Source organism: Meleagris gallopavo, chromosome 16, assembly GCF_905368555.1.
Source record: "Meleagris gallopavo chromosome 16, MGAL_WU_HG_1.1, whole genome shotgun sequence".
Classification (NCBI taxonomy): domain Eukaryota; kingdom Metazoa; phylum Chordata; class Aves; order Galliformes; family Phasianidae; genus Meleagris; species Meleagris gallopavo.
The window spans coordinates 2,106,348-2,123,498 of NC_139419.1; the positions used below are offsets into that span (position 1 = coordinate 2,106,348).

Sequence of the window (17,151 nt, forward strand, 5' to 3'; positions counted from 1 at the left end):
TGAGCAGAGCTGTGGATTGCGTGCCCTCCAGTTGCTCTAAGATTCTGTGAAATTGCTTTCTTAGTCTAATCAATTATTAAAAATCCAGGAGGCTACGTGGCTATCCTAGCAGAACCCTATGAGTTTTTTAGCATTCATTTATCAAAAAATAGGGTTTCAAAGCACTGCAAAGCAACAGGCTCTTCCAACACAACCTAAGGTCTTGCTTTAGCAACAAGAAACCAATCCTTATTATAAACTTCCGTTGGAAGTCCACCAAGGACATCCTGCTCAATCACATTGCTACAGGAACGTTTTTTTTAAAGTTTCTACATTGACAAAATTGAGATTCTTCTATTTCAGCATAGTCTGCAGCCACAGGATAGCTGCAGTACAAGTGATGTGCAGTGTAGATCACTCTTGTGATCTTCTTTATAAACCTGCTTTCAAGCATGGGATTGAGGAAGAGAGAAAGGAGTATCTTAAGTGAAGTGAAATACAGAAAAACTGAAACTACCCAAGCATTCAGAGCCGAAGTATTCATCGAGTTCAATATATTCACTTGGCTGGGAAGTATTTTTTGTCTGCATGTGTTCTGTTATCTTTCAGAACAGTCCATCGTGGGATGCCTCCCAAACAAAAATCTCCGCATCATCCAACAAAACAGCTTTTTTCTTTAGAGCCAGCAGAGCTGTGTGAACAAAATATTCTGATAGCCTTTCTAAATACATGTTAAACAGAGGCTGATCTTAGTTTATGCATGTATGATAAACTTAATATCCTCCACTGCGTTCCTTTATTAGATAGTATTCTGGGCATAGAACTTCAACAATATGCCAACCTTGTTACAGTTTTCCCTACTTCATCTCATATAACCTAAATGTCTCAGATCCCTTTATGAAGAACAATGATGAATTCTCCGATGGATGATGTTGGAACCTGGATTTTTAACTTGCTTTGGTTCCAGTCTTTCTGATTCAGCCCTTTGCTGTGTCAGTTGGCACACAACTGAAATATAGATTTTTTGTTTTTCCATCTTGCTGGTTCATCTATTACCGTGTGTTAGATTTTATTTGGGTTCCTTTTATATAAACGCTGTTGCGATCATATTCATTACATAAGTTTTAATCAAGGACAATTTTTCTTGAGCAAAATGGTTATCTCAAACTTTCAGACTCTATAGATAAGCAGACTTAGCCCTGCCCTTCCTGTGACGAACATATGGGCTGCAAGATAGAAGACCTGTTGTGGAGGATCCTAGGACTCGGATTCTCAGCAAAACATATTTTTGGTAAGTGTGTGCATGTGTCTAACTGAGTATGGGCTTCTGAATGTTTGTTGACTACCTTAAATAGAATCCATTGATTAGACATTAAGAGAGCACTGTAAAGTAGAGCACCTCTACTTTGTGAGAAACTCCTCGTCTTAAGAGAGCAGTTCTGGGGGAGGCTGGGTGTGAAGGATGTTCAGATCCATCCGCCTCTCATCCGTGTGGGTCTTTGTTGGTAAGCTGCAAATTTCCTCGGAAGAGCTTTAGGCAGATTGCAGGCTGTGTGCCTGCAGGTGTCCGGAGGTGCACGTGTTGGCTAATCACAGTAATGCACTGGGCTGCTCGCTGTGCTCCCCAAAGCCAAACCCCTGCTTAGACCTGGGTCGTGCTTCCACATTTGCCACTTAAAGAGGCAAATTTAGTTAGGATGGAAGCTTTGTGGAAATGATGACAAAGCAGTTGAAGTGTACCTATAACTTTAACAGAGCAGACAAACATGATGCAGAACATTGTGCAATGACCACTATTAACAAACAGCAAAGTCTGCATCTCCTAACTGTGGCTCCCACCACTGGTATTATGCTATTAGAGTGAACTGTGATTTACACAGTGGAACATGAAGGTTAGAGTTCTGATTGCCTATTGCATGGGCTTTACCTTACTTAGGAGAAGTCCTTTGTGCAGGCAAAATAAACACAGTGCTTCAGACACGAAGTAACATCCTGGCCTGTGGAAATCCACTGCAAACCTGAGAAAAGCAGTTTCTGTTCCATTGGCAGAATATGTTAGGATCACCCAATGGAAATGTGAGCACGTTGGCTTTCCCATAGAAGATGAGGTCAGAACTGGTCCTGCTGGACACATAACAGACTGTTCCTTGCCTTGTCCTACAAGCAAAACTCTATCCGTGTTTTAAAGAGATGGAAAAATACAAAGCAAATAGTCTTTACTATTAGGCAGCTGAAGCTCAACAAAAATTACAGTTAACAGGCTTGTGCCCACTTAGAGAGATCAATCCCCCAGGAAAGCTCAAGAACTTAGTAACTGAGTTGAAGCACCAGATGAGAGGAGAACGGCTGCTCTGTCAGTCTGTCTTGTACATAATCGGCTTTTCTTGTTAATGTCTGAAATCCTCTGTAAGTCAGGACGATGGCAAGATCTGTAGGCAAAATTGAATTGAAGTGCTTTGCAGCCCCCTCTTAACTGATAACCTAAGTGGTCTGCATGGAGCATCCCTTTCCTTGGGCTGACACCAGAGATGATGTGAAGAAGAGACCCTCACCAGTTTAGCCATAAAGTGCAATGAAGCTGGTGAGAAACTTTAATTATCAAGAAATCAGACTTCCGGATACGTTAGCCAGTTCTTGTACTACAGCACAGATACATTCATCTCCTTACTTTGGACAAAAGCATCACACACTTGCTCACAATAAAAAATGCTTCTACAGAGTCCCTCAGCCCAGCACATCCCTACCACACATTGATGCAATGCCCTGCAGCCAGGACTGACCCGCAGTGCTGCTGAGCTCCCTGTGCCCTCAGCATTTCCAACCTGCACAGCAGGGTCCGTGCCCATACCCTGAATTAGCACTCAGAAACTCCTTGCTGCACCAGTCTCCGTCACGACCAGCCCATAGCTTTAATTGCTGTGGGTACCCGTAGCTTTGTGGTTGATAGCAGGGGCAAGAACAGAGCAGAACAAGATTGCTAAGTGAGAGCGTGGGAATGCACTGGGAACAAGAGTGGGAATCGCGAAGGAACAGGAAGGGTAGGAAGCAGGAATGTGAGAAGAGAGGGTGACTGAGAGATGCAGACCTTGGGTTGCTTTGGCCTTGTGTTATGGTTTCCCCATACCTGGTGCCAAGTAACAAGGCTTTTTTTTTCCCCCTAAATTCCAAACTGTCCTTTAGAGCATTGAAAGTGAAACGTTTTTACTATGATCTATTTTTATTCATATTGAATATTTTTCTTCAGGCTTCAGCCAATAAAATTGATCCCATTTTATGTTCAGAGTGTTGGAAGCTGAAAAACTGAAATAATTTTTATTTTCTGCACAGCAGTCTTTTTCTGAAATATGGAAATAATTAGCTCTCAATACGTACCAGCTTCTTTTAACTAAATTAGAATATTGGATCAAGTTTCACTTAAGTTCTAGAAGCCAAACGCTATCGGCTCTCTCTATTAAAGAGCCAAAGGCTCTCCTCAAAGCCAGGGAGCAGAGAAAAAGCTGAGTCTGGGCCGTCCTCCAACCTCTCAGCCTGGTCCCGAGGGAAAAAGAGCTGCCCGAGATGAGTGGGAGCAGCCCAGGGAGCTGGATTTGTGCCCAGGCAGCACTGCGTGCCTCGTCCTGCCAGAGCACAGCGCGACCAGCCCTGGCTGCGCTCCGGTGGGACAGGAGGAGGAAGATGTTGGGAGGGCCTGGCCTGGTACCACCAGAGGGTTTCAGAGAGATTGGAGCTAAGAAAAAAATTTTGTCCTGACTGCCTTATGCATTTCAACATTTTTTAATGGAAAGACACAAAAATAAGTGCAAAGTGCAGCAAGAGAAGTGACAGAAGAGTGGCACAGTTCTCCTTTCTGCAAAGCATTTACCCATGCGCTGAGGTTAGTGCCTGGCTTCGTGTCTCACAAACCACATGCCAGCTTCCAGGTGTCCTGGGCTCAGCTCAGCTTTGGTACAGCACCCCGAAATTCTCACATCACTGCAGTACAGCTCTTTTAAAAGAAACTATAATTGCCTGACATCAGCTGGCATCTTATTTGAATGTCCTCCTGTTAATTTCTGTTTCTTGAGCACTAGCTTCTCGCCCGTTTTGTACGCAAACAAGGACACAGAGCCTCTTTCTTTATTTAACAGGGACGTGGTTATGAGCCGCTCTTTGCTGGCAGAACGAGCCGCTCCTCCCCAGCACGCAGCGGCTGTTGGCCGGCAGCAGCTCCCGCACCGCCCCGCTCGGAGCGCGGCACCGCCGTGTGGGGAGCTCCAGGAAAGGCCACACGGGCAGATTGCGAGCTGAACTTGTTTGCGCGCATTATCCAAACACGGGAACATCGTGGGGCTCGTTCCAAACCGCGCCTTTTTTTCCGGTTTGTTTTAGCCCAGGTGCCCGGCGCTCGCCGAGCCGCGGTGCTGCGCGGGCAGCGGTAGGTGGGGAGGAATCCCAGAGCGGCTGCGTGGGAGAGGCGCAGCAGTAACGGGAAAGTGCACGGGCGTTCCAGAGACGCGGGCGGCGGCGCTTCCCACCCCGGGACGCCCGAAGCTCCATATCGCGGAGCGGAGAAGCCGAGGTGGGCGACGCGGGGGCGGCGATCCCGGGGCGGGGCGGAACCCCCGGAGGCTCGGGGCGGGGCGGCGCGGGGCGGGGCTCCCGGCGGCCTCGGCAAGGCGGGCGGGGCGAAGCTAGGGCAATCTGTGCCGCCGCGGGCTCGGCCTTTCTCCGCTCCGCCAGCGCCAGGTAACGACCACCCCGGGCGGCGGCACCCCGCCTCGCGTGCCCGCGGGCTCCCGGCGGAGCGTCTGCCGCGAGGCGGAGCCGCCCGGCCCGGCTCTGCTCTGCCCGCGGGACGGGGCCTTCCGCGGCGGCGGGTGGGCGGCTCCCCTTTCTCTCGCCGGTTTCCCCTTCCTCGCAGGGCTCGCTGTGGCTCTGTCCGGCCCCGCGCCGCGTTTATCCGCTTCGGGACGGCACCGTGCGCTGCGCGCTGCCCGGCGGTGCTGGCGGGGCGTGAGGCGGATGGCTGTGAGGCACCGACAGACGTTGGGCCTCTTTGGCGCTCGGAGCTGTTTGAATCCGCGCTGCTGAGGCCGGAACGGCGGGCAGATGAGATGAGATGCGTGCCGTGGCCGCCCGCGTTCCGCTCGGCCCGGATGTTGGAGCTTTTCTTGTCATAAGTGCTGCAGCAGCTTCACCCACTGGTTCCGAAGAATTGCTTGGCGTTGGCTCAGCGCGCAGCTGAGGAGCTGTGGGACGCCGAGCATGCCTTCTGTGCCCCTCGGGCTCCTGCGTTGTTAAAGGCATCAGCCGTGCATGCAGCGCTGCCTGCCCGTGCTACACGACAACAGAGATGCCACAAAGATGATCGGGAGGCTGCAGCATCTCCCCTACAAGGCAGGATGAGGGAGCTGGGCTTGTTCAGCCTGGAGAAGAGAAGGCTGAGGGATGGCCTCAGTGCAGCCTTCCAGGACCTAAAGGGAGTCTATAAACAGGAGGAGAATCAACTCTTAGAAAGCGTAGATAACAGCAGGACAAGGGGAAATGGTTTTAAGTTGAGGGAGAGAAGATTTAAGTTGGATGTCAGGGAGAAGTTCTGTACTATGAGAGTGGTGAGGCGCTGGAACAGCTGCCCATAGAGGCTGTGGATGCCCCATCCATCCCTGGAGGTGTTGAAGGTCAGGTTGGATGGGGTCCTGGACAGCCTGCTCTGGTATTAAATGTGGAGGTTGGTGGCCCTGCGTGTGGCAGGGGGGTTGGAGATTCATGATCCTCGAGGTCCCTTCCAACCCTGGCCATTCTGTGATTCTGTAACAGCACTTCCACGGTGTCTGGGCTGTGGGGCACAGGGCTGTGCTCTCTGTGGTGCTTAGCTTTGGTCCCTCCCAGTAGCAGAGGAGCAGAAGCGCGGAGAGGCATGGAGCTGTTTGGAGGCAGTGCCTGTTTTGGAGTGAGCTTGTGAAGCTTTTGTCTGATGGAGGGGAAGAAGTGCTCGGTTGGCCTTGGTGCATGTGTGCTCTTCGTTGAAAAGCAATGCTGTCTGTCACATGTTAGGAAAAGGAGAATCTTCACCAGCAAACTGCAGGATTGATGCTGGTTTGGATGCTCGCAATCTCCTTATCTCACTGTCTGGTTGTCAGATTAACATCTGACAATTAAAAAAAAAAAAAAAGACATCTTTATTTTACTTATTTTTCTTATTTTTAAAAACTTGTCTCACAGCTTTGCAGCCCACTGTTCAAGCTCAGGGCTCTGGTGAGCACCTAATTTCCTGCCTTGCTCTCAGGGCTGTTATCTGTCCATGTCAGCCCTGCAGGTGCTGGGGGCCATCTGTCCCTCCTCCCAGCTCCACATGTCGGCACATGTGGCACGGACCCCCGGTGCCAGCTGCGGGCCGGGAGGTGGGCGCACCGTGCACGATCAGGCTGTTGGATTCCTTTTTTTTTTTTTCTGGTAGACAGTTGCAGTTGGAGTTGCTTTATGAGCGAAGCGAAGGATGCGGGAGCTCCGTACCGCGTGCCTTTCGTTAGCTCAGCTCGATAAGCGCGAGGACAGCGTTGCGTGAGCTTGAAAAAGAGTGTTTTCCCCACAGCCCCGCGCGGGAGCTGATGGCAACAGCCCACGGGGCGGCCGCTGGCTCCGAGCCGTGCTGCGCTGCGCCGGGCGGCCCTGCGGCGCTGTGGGCCGGCGGCCATTTTGCGCTGCGCGGGCACGCGGCGGGCTCCCCGCGCACAGCGCCGTGCCGGCCGGCGGCTCCTCGGCGGCGGTTCCTACGGCACGCTGCTCCTCCCGACGCCGCGCGGCGACGCGGAGCTCCGCGCTGTGCGGAGCGCTGACTGCCGTGTGAGCCGGCCGGCCGCGGAGCTCCGCGTAACTTCCGGCTGGAAACGTCAGTTTAATCGCCGTGTTGTTGTGTTTTGTGTGAAAATGACGTCGGTTGTGTGTTTTTAATCAAGTCCTGCTGTAGCACGGAGCTCTTTGCCCTTCAGCCTGTTGGAACTTGTAGTGATTTGGAGGTATGGAAACGCTCCACGAGGCATCTATTGACTTGAGAATTTGCCTTTAATACCGAAAAGAGAAATCTTACTGGTTATTCCAAATAATACAAAATTTGAAATTACGAATAAAAATAGGTTGCTCTCAGGAACCGTACGTGACATGCTCTGCTTCCATTGCTGTTAATAATTTATCCAAAAGTTGCTTTAACCTTGTAAGCATAAGAAATCATAAGCAAATACGCTCCTTTAGGTGGGCTCTACGTCAAGTATTCCTATCAACATCTTTCTAAAGCTTTAAATGTGTTGCCACTGTAAAAGCTACAGGCAATTGATGTATTCTACTGTTAGTATTTGTCCCACCCCCAAAAAAGATATTGCTAAAGCATTGCTCAAGTCTGCCTTGCGTCCTTTGTGCCCGCTGCTGTGGCCCAGCAGTTACCAGTTGCAGGGTGCTCCAGCAATTACAAAAGCTTTCCTGGGACTTAGAAAACCGAAACTAAGTTTCCTGCTCAATAACAGCTTCCTGGTGAGTAGTTTGACTTTGTGAGATGGTGTTTTACCACTTTCTTTGTCGCAAAGGTGCTCTTCAGGAAGTGCTGAGATAGAATTGTCCATGTGTTCAAAGAAGCATATGAGGATGGGGCTTACCCTTGTCCTTACTACGTGCTTGTAGTGTATATTCAGTGTGTATTTGGTGCTGCCTCTGCTCTTCTGACCCTTCTCTGCTTCAGGGCCACTATCAGAGTATCTCATTGTCTGCAATACAACCAAGGAAGCTTGCTGCAGCGCTTCTGGGCCTTTGTTAAGGCTGTCTAGTCCTGAAAGTGATCATCAAATCGGGTAAAGAGGCTTATGAAGTAGTGGTGTGGCCTTGTGTCACTCAGACACTTGGTATTCCACATTCTCTGGGGAACAGCCAAAGGACTTTGTTAAAAGGTAAATTCTGCAGCACTGATTATAGGACTCTGGGCTTCCTTCTGTTCTGCCTGACTCCGAATTTGGTTGAGTTGCAGGAGGGAGCTGATGCTTGAGATGATTGTTGTCATCTGCTTCTCCGAGAAGCAAACAATCCAGCTGTATCCTCAGTAAAAGTTTCGAGGCCATTTGAAAGTTGAAGAGTGATGGCAGTGATGTGACAGCTGTCTAATCTCTGCTTGTGTTTTAGGTGAAGTTTGTGCTTCTCCTCAGTTGCCTTTAACTTGTGTTAAACGTTTTTATTGGTACATTTTTAGGCAATTAAATGTTTTATGGGCTTTCTGAAGGAAAAAGGTGTACTTAGCTTGGACCTGGTAAAACTGACAACAAAGCTCAGGCCTGCATGAATCTGAGTTGGGACAGATCCCTGGGGACCTAAGTTGTAAGTCTCATGAGCCCCCAGATGTTGAAACTGGAGCTGTATTTTGTGTCTACCTCTCATGGCTTTAAAATTGCAAATTATTCAATTCTATTTTTCTGTTCCAGTTGTATATGAAAGTTTTGTAAACAAGAGGAATTAATGGGCTGGACAGGCAAAAGAGTGCTGTCGAGCACAAGTGAACAAATTAGAGGGAGTTACTGCTTTCCACCCACATCTGCTCTGCAGCTCTGCTGTAACACATACAACACTTCCAAATAAAGTGAGTTCTCTAAAATCAGTCTGAACCTGGTAGCCAGGTTTAAAAAAAAATCCAGATTCATAGTAAATTCGAAGTGCCTGGTTTTAAAAACCATGGTTATTATCCCTAAGAAGATTATTCTTGAGTTGTATTTAAGACAGTTAAGGCAGTTCCGTCTCTTTGAAAACGAAGTAAATGTTTTTCCTTTTCAGTATGACTTAATTTTAGAGAATCAGAAAAACATAATGAGATAAAATCACTGAATCTTGTAAGAAGGATCTCTGGCTGTGGGGTGGTGAACCTCTTACCTATGCTGGAGATCTTGGTGCTATGAAAACCAGCTGTTGCTGGAGCTAGGTATAAGTATAGTCAAGGTTTTCATTTAGTAGTGCCACTGTCAAGTATGCATTTTACAGAGCTCAGTGTTGTATCTCAGACTTTATCAAATAGGGAGTTCAGGTTCTACCACTTAATTTCAAGTAACGAGTGATCTTTGGAGAGGGAGACAAGAACAGGAGAAGCCTGAGCCAATGTGTTATTTTTCAAAGTCTGCCTCTGCTTCGTCCACGTGAGCAGCAGGGAGGAGCTGGGGAAGTATTGAGACATGTGGGAAAACACTGCTGGATGTCAGAAGCGTGACAGCAGGTGTTGAGCTGCCAGTTAAAAGCTGGATTTATTGGTGAAACTGCTGAGGATGTCAGTACAAACTGAACAGGGGTGCTGCCTCAATTTAGACAGATCAGCCATTATCATAGTTTTGAGGTTTCATCATGTTGAAATTCACTGTATTTCCACTTTCACTTTTGGGGGAATTGTTGCTCTTTGGTCTCCATTTTCTATGGTCTCAAAGGAGGGCTGATTGTTGTTAAAGCATGGCAGCAGTTGTTTGCTGTAGCGCTGTTCTGTGCTTATTCTAGCACACTCAGACTGCCTTGCCCATACTTCTTCACTGTTGGTTTAAGCTTTCGCTAAATAACCAACAAATTTGTTACACAAGCCATTAAAAGTATGTTGGCCCTGGGACAAGTGAGGGAAAGATCATTTAAGGGAAATGTCATCTCTGAAATCTCCAAAAACAAATGCGCGAAGAGCAGAAGAGAGACCTTACTCCTCAGTGACCCCACAGATGCATGGGAGGTGCCTGCATTCAGGAAGCTGCAGTGCTCAGGTCTGTAAGTTGTGATTTAAAAACAAGCAGGAAGTTCAGCTGTCAGCAGCAAAGGAAATGTCCTCCTACTTCATTGCCATCGGGATTTGGAGACTGCAGAGGGAGTGGCAAAGGGTTTCAGTATTACATGCGGAGGTTCCCTTTTGCACTGGCATTAGCAGTGCCTGGGACTCCCTGTGCTTGTTATCTCTATTTTTTATGCTTTTTTTAGGTTACTATACAAATAAAAACTCCTTCAGAATCACAGACAGCATCCCTAAAATGAGATGCTTGTTGATATTTTGTTTACAAGAATTAAAACGTAGCCAGGAACATGTATATTTTAGTTAGGCACGTCAGTGCAGTTGTGTGGAATCCTTTCCTGTTGTTGAAACAGGAGCCATCGATGAGCTGGAAATAGCCAGGATTCTGCTCTGCCAACCATGCCCATCCAGAACAGCCAGACCATGAGTAACCTACTATCAAACAACCTCTTCTGGGAAAGCAACATTTTTCTTATGGCTACTTGAATAGAGAAGGTCTCAAGGATTTTTGTTTTGTTTTGCAAATATTTAGAAATTAAAGGTCAGTTTACATAATATACCACAAATAGTCACAGGAGTTCCGTGATACAGCACCACCAGGTTTTTCCTTCCTGAAACTCTGATGCCTTTTGAAGATTTCATAGAGGGTTTTCTGTTTGTGTTTTTGTTTTGTTTGGGGGCACTGTGGGGTTTTTTTTTCTTTGCCTGTTGGCACAGGACAGTTCTAGCAATGTGAGTCATTTTGCAGTTGGCTCTTCTGTAAGGGCGTGTATCCAGTGTTTCTATTACTGCAGCAAGTTAACTGTTAACAAATATAACAAGTCAATGTGAAACACGTGAAGCCTCCTTGCTGCTTGGCAAGTGGCATTCAGAGGGTAAAAGGATTTGAATATATGTAAAAACTTGTCTCAGGTTTCATGTAGTGAGCTTTGTTGGTGCGTAATGCAGCTGTGCTGTGCTCAGTGGCCTTTTGAAGCAGAGCTCTGTGGAGAGACCTGAGAGCACAGCGAGGAGGGGCCAACATCTGGCTGCTGGGCCTGGTAGTATGGCGAGGTCATATGGAAGTGGTGCAGCTTTGCTGTGATAAAAGCCTTGGCTCATGTTACAGCACGGTTCCAGAGAACTCGGAAATGACTTGAAATAGACTATCATTAAAAAACCCACCACCAAACCGCCCTGCAGTCGGAAGTATGCTGACTCCATGCGGGGCTGATAAGGGCTGTGTAGCTCTGGCAGCTGTGTGCTGGAACACTGAGAGCTCCGTATTTTTGGTGTCAGTCACTTGAATTATTTCAATACTTGGAAACACAGGCTGAATAACGCAAGGGCTCCTACATTGGCTTTATACAGTTGTAAGTCATTGCATTGCTTTATTTTCACCTTTTACAGTATGATTTGAAACTGTCACCATGGACTTTTCACGTCTACATACGTACACTCCTCCCCAATGTGTGCCAGAGAACACTGGCTATACATATGCTCTCAGGTGAGAACTTTTTTTCTTCTTATAGAGAAACTGTATGTTCTCTGAATGTTGTTAATTCTGGACTAGCTTTCGTGGTACGTAGACAGCCTCTCTACAGAAACGTGCCTTAATGGGTCTGTTCTGAAATGGCTCGTGTCCTTAGTGCCAGAGTGTATGTGCTGAGCTGATGGGACAGAGATGGAGCTAATGACTCAGTGTTTACTAGTTGCTATGGGTAGATGAGTCCCCACCTAGTGACGCTTTCTGTTTTCTCTCAGAATGTCACCAAATTCTTCTATGTTTGTGAGATCTGTAATGTTGCTTATATGTCCTTATTGCTGCTAGAAGTTGCATATTGATCACTTGAAAATCAAAACTGCCTGTTGTGTAAATATAAAAATCTGTATTCTAATGAACTTTTCTTGTATTTTTTTTTAAATTAAACTGACCATTAGATTGTGCTTCAATCATTTCTGTTTTCTGAAAGAAAAAAAAAAAAAACAACTGCAGTGGTTGCTCTTTCCTCCAGTCTGCAGTGCAGACAATTGTTGTGATGCCCGTTGGAGTTTTTGAATACTAACAGAGCAGATTGGCTGTGGATTAAATCCATCTCGTTTTTCCTGTTGAGTTAATAAATGCAGTTTGAAGCCAGTATGCATGAACGGGTCTGAGTGACTGCTTTGGCTTAATTTCAGCTTTAAAAAAAGATTGCTCATTAAGATGGAGTGAGATTTGTTTCTTCTGTGCCTGTATATCATCGCTGTGTATTTGATGTGTGTCAATTTAGTGTTTTGGTGGAGAACACTGGGCTGCTTGCCTACAAACCAGAAATTGGCAGAACCATGACATCACCAATTAATAGTAATTCTTCCTTTTGTAAGCTCTGAAGTTGAGTAACTTTGTCATTTTGAGGACTGGGTTGGGGTTCATTTTCTTATCTATACTCTGATGTCAGCAATTTTTGCAAAACTGAACACACGAATGTTTTACCCCTTAAAAGCAATTGCAGCTGTTCCTCAAGTTTTAAGAAAGCACTGGCTGCAATGTTGCTTAATACAGGTGTGCTTTGCAGCATCAGGAAAGAGCGTGCAGGACAGCAGGAGGTGCCCTGATTCTTCAGCAGGTTTAGGCAGTTTGTTTGGTTTGATGTCTCACAGTGTATCTTTGTTAAAAAGAGCAGCAGAATGTCTAATTTGATTTCTTTTATATTTGTCTGAAACAATACTATTATTTTCAACTGTGTAATCTTCTCCAAACCAGCTATTTTTTTTCTTGCAGAGGAGGGGAAAAAAAAAAAACTCAGTATTAACTTAAGAAAAGAAGATTGTTAGCTCTGGGCCTTTTTTTGTGTCTTGGAAAGAATATGACAGAAGTGAAGCTCAATGGTGTGCTCAAACTATCATGGGTTGGAACCAGGCTGAGCAGCATTTCTGTTCTTGTCCACTGTCAGATAGGAGTTTGTTTCTCTCCCAAGCAAACAGGGATACCGTATGAGCATGGCTGGCTGCCAGGAAGGGAGTGTGCAGAGCGAGTGCCTTAGAAATCTGCAGTGCAGTTTAATTTGCTGGCAGTTCTTGTGCAGAAGGTAACTGGAGTGTTTGACTTCCTACATAAACAAAGGTGGTTGTGTTGCAAAACTGAGGAATTGTGGAGAAGTTTTTGTGGAAGGGGAGAGTTGCATCTACTGGAGCTTTCTGACATTGTGCTTCAGTGTGTTAGATGTTAGGGCTGGCGAAGCTGACACTTAAAAATGGGCTTAATGAGGGCAGATACAGTTTTTCTGAAATTAATGTCATCATTGTAACTTTTCCTTGAAACAAAAGATCAGACAGTGCTCTCTAGAACTTCCTCATGGAGAATTGTGTGATGTTCAAAATGGTAAAATAATGGGGGAAACTGCTTGGTGCAGAGCCTGCTTTCAGGGTCCGTAGGGAGAGCTGCAGTCTCGCTGTGTGCTGCTCGTCTCGTTCTTTGGCAGCTGGATCTGTTAATATTTGAATAATCTGAAGCAAGGGTGAGTTGAGCAGAGCTGATAGTCCCAAGTGCTTCCGTGCTGAAGTTCCTCCTGGCCCACGTTGGCTTCACTTTATATCTGATAACAGTCGTTCTGCTTTTGGCAATTGGATCTGTACAGAATCTGAGCGTTTCTCTAAAGGAACTTGCCTGTGTGTGTAGCTTTGCAGGAGAGTTCGTTGAAGTTAGATAGCACAGAGCTATTAATAGAGTTGGCTATAACCTATTAAAAGGATTTCTATTAATACTGCCAGTGATTGCTCTGTATTCATAATGTGGCAGTTCTGCTTTGTGCTTTTAATCTTCCAACTCAAATCTGAAAAGCACTGAACTGAAGTAACTAAATAACCTTTATCCTCCTGGAGCCGCAGGTCAGAGCTGTGAATCTCACTCACCTGTCAGCATGTAATTTCCTCCCCACTCCTCAGGCTGCTCTCTCCTTGTAGTCACCCATCTTCTGGGATGCCCTTTTTGTACCTTTAGGTACTTTTAGCACTTTTCTCTTTCCAAACATAATGAGTTTTTGGCTTAACTTCTGGGTCACTGCGTTACATCACAGACATCTTTTTATAAAAGTGGATCAGAGGAAGACTATCTGTGTTTTTGTTTTTTTTTTTTACACATGTTCTGGGACAGATCAAAGCCATAACTACAACTCAAGGTAGTGTCCATCAGTTAATGTAAGTGATGCTCTCCTCGCAGAGCATATGAACGGTCACATACTGTTTGTATGCACATGATGTCTGTTTGGTTCTAGGTCTCCTTGGTGCACTGCATTCTTCTATCACAATCTTAAGTATTCATGAACCTTACTGCCCACTTCTTTCCAAAGACTACTTATAAAATAAATTACATTTAAAATATAAAATAAACTACATTTCACGCCCTCTAGAAAAAGGTTATGTGTGCTAAAACTGGCAGGCAGCATTTTCATTCCGCTTACCAAGTTATAGTTTAGAATTAACCCACTGGAGAGGGTATCTTTTAGGAGCTCGTGTGAAGGAGGTACCGAGGGCACAGCTGTAGGGCAGGGAATAGATGTGAGCTGCTGAGGTCAGAGGTGTGCCAGCAGCCGGGGGAGCCCATCTGCACTGCTAGGTGTTACCTGGGAGCATAGGCTAATTGCATCCTGCCTTTAGTAAGTTGTTTGGCTAGCCTTATACATTTGGAGGAATAATATCAATGTATAGGTTCATTTCTGTCCTCTGAAAGAAAGGCCTGGTTTTTTGTTTTTTGTTTTCTTGTCAATTTGTTTAATTTACTTTCTTCTATGGAAGGAAAAGATCTAGCTTTCCAAAACTTGGAACCAAGGTGGGAAATTGAGAGAGATGTCTATCCTGTCCTGCCTTTGGAGACTTTCTTTCAATATAAAGAGAGTTATTTTCCTGCATAAATGGGGGAAGGTCTCTTTCTAGCTTAGGGAAAAGATACAGTGATTTTCTGTTGTCAGGTTTTTGTTTAAGGTGGAGGGGCCAACTCCAAGCTGGGTATTCAACCCAAACTGTTATCAGTGCTCATTGAGATACCTAATAACAACAAGTGTTTGCAAACAGAAACAAATGAGCTGGTTACAGCTGTCAGCTTGCCCTGTGTACTTTGTGTTCTTGTGAATTGAGTGTCTGTAAGAAATGCTGGGGGCAGATGAGGATAAGCAAATGCACAGCGGCAAGTGTAAATAGCAAAATGAGTTCTGAAACAAGTGTTAGGGAGGGACCCAACTGTAAACTATTGAGGTTCTGATAATTTCAGAATGGACAGCAGGAAGAGTCACATTTGACCTGTCTTCTCACTTCACCTCTGTCAGAATGCAAGCCTACATTTATTATTTGTGAAAGTACTGTATGTGTTGTTACTCTGTGCCTTTCCAAACATCAACTAAATCTGTTTTCACACGAGGAAGCTCCTGGCTATTTCAGTTTTCCCCTTACCCAAATACAGAGAAGGACTGATGACAACTCGTGCAGTAACGCATGCTGGGTTTATGTGAAGCAGTGTTTGAGACTCCTGCATTGCCCAAGGTTGTGCTGTGTTTGGGCAGCAGTGGCAGGGCAGATCAGTGAGATGGAACAGGTGGTGCCACGGGCCTGCTGCCAGGTCTGAGTACCTCTGGGCATAGGAGTTATTTCAGACAGACCGGTCTGGTCCTGTGGGCTGAATGCCAGCTTGCTGCTGGAGCACCCAGCTGTTTGCCTGCAGTGTGCTGGCTGGATTAGGCTTTTTAGGTGAAAGAAGTTCATTTGTGTGCTCCAACTCCGTTGTATCCTATGTGTAAGTCAGGAAACTCGTTTCAAAAGCCACCTGTCAGAGCTTGGGGCGCTGCTGCTGGGACTGCCCACCTTAATTTGTTTGCATGCTAGAGTAATACATTACATATCAGATGGTTACTTTGTAATGTTCTGGGATTTTCACACACCATAAGAGAAGTTTTTGCATTCAGAAGATTGGTTTTGCAATAATATTTCTTGCAGCAGCTTTTGTATTCTGGAGAGCATCCATTTCAAATTCAGACTGCACAATAGTATTTATTGAGCTCCACTTTATTTGCTTATTCCAGGGGCTCCTGGGGGCAGGAGCCTCTATAGGTAACACTTCATACCTTCTCAGTTTTCTTTTCTCTTTCTTTTGTTTTTGAGAGACATTAAAAAAGAGGTGGGGAAATAAAAGGGCACCCAACCCCCAGGGCATTAAAGTAACTGCTGTTCCAGCTCTGTGTATCCGTGAGGAAGCAGACCCCACTGGAACGCTGGCCTAGAGCAGTTGTGTTGTGATACTTTGGTTCACCATGCTGAGCAGCTGTAGGACCTGAGCTTCTGCTGCACAGCATCCTGTAATCCTGCTCCATTACATAACTGAATGTTTCCTTTCATTGCAAGAACAAGTATTCTGCTTTAGGCTAAACTTCTGTCTTAGTAAATGCATGTCTTATTGATTCTTCTGCTTAATCTGTTTGTATTTGCCTTGCTTTGCTATTGCATGCTCTGTCTTCATTGTGAGTTCTTATGAAGCTTCTGAAAGAATCAAGTGTATGATGTGGATTTGATTTCTGTTTCAAATCAAATACTGGAATGAAGCTTACTTATGTATGTATTTGCCTCTGTGGGATAAAACAGCAAGCAAAAAATTAAATAAAAAAAGACAAAGGAGAATTAAGTGTTACCTTGTGACATAGAATGCATCATGATTATTTTTTTATTTGCAGCGAGGCATGGGAAAGCAGCTTTGTGTCATAAATGGTTTCATCTCTTAAATTGGTGCTAACAGTGCTATGTCTGAGGCTGCTCAATGCTTGCTCTGCCTCAGCTGCAGACGTGGTTTCCATGGTATTTGTTTCTTCCTTGTGGTTTGCTTTCTGTTTGTTAAACTTGTCATAGGAATTGCTCTTTGTGCTCCTGTTATCTGGGTAACACTGCATGTCTTGTGGAACTTGCTCCATAACCCCAGATAAACTGCTTTCAATTGAAACTTAGTCTAGCTTGAAGGGCATGCTCATTTCTAGGGGGATTTTCTCTTGAATTCTAACTTTTCTGTTCTTATTTTGTTTTAGTTCAAGTTATTCTTCAGATGCTCTGGATTTTGAGATTGAACACAAAATAGATCCAGTGTTTGATTCACCAAGGATGTCACGGCGTAGTTTACGGTTAGCTGCTGCAGGAGTTAATAAACCAGACAGTGCCCGAAGTGATATCCTTCATGACAGCTCTTACTCCGGGAGCCTGACTTTCAGGGAACAGTCTTCTAAGTAAGCATCTTCTATCCTCACAAGTTGATTTCTTGGTTGGAGTCTTGAGAATTCCTGTCTGAACACGATAAAGCAGAAATGGCTTACTTGCTGTTTCATTTCTTGTTCTCAGTTTAATATCATAACTTAGAGTGTATGATTTACAATGAATTCTTTGTAAAACTGGAGGAGCGTAGAAATAAGAATTTTCTC

At 45.5% G+C, this 17,151-nt stretch overlaps 1 protein-coding gene across 10 annotated transcripts in view; it reads left to right on the forward strand.

Moving 5' to 3' along the window:
* Window positions 1-4,401: 4,401 nt before the first annotated feature.
* SUN1 (Sad1 and UNC84 domain containing 1) overlaps window positions 4,402-17,151 on the forward strand; it is a 28,775-nt gene continuing 16,025 nt past the window's right edge. For 8 of the 10 annotated variants that reach the window (XM_085238031.1, XM_085238035.1, XM_085238036.1 and 5 more), the window contains exons 1-3: window positions 4,575-4,704; window positions 11,132-11,228; window positions 16,765-16,959. In XM_085238031.1, coding sequence (XP_085094157.1) covers window positions 11,152-11,228; window positions 16,765-16,959 — 272 coding nt within the window. In that variant the 5' untranslated portion in view covers window positions 4,575-4,704; window positions 11,132-11,151. Of the gene's footprint in view, window positions 4,538-4,574; window positions 4,705-6,952; window positions 6,975-11,131; window positions 11,229-16,764; window positions 16,960-17,151 lie in introns of those variants that run through there. The other 2 variants (XM_085238033.1, XM_085238032.1) reach the window with 2 other exon arrangements.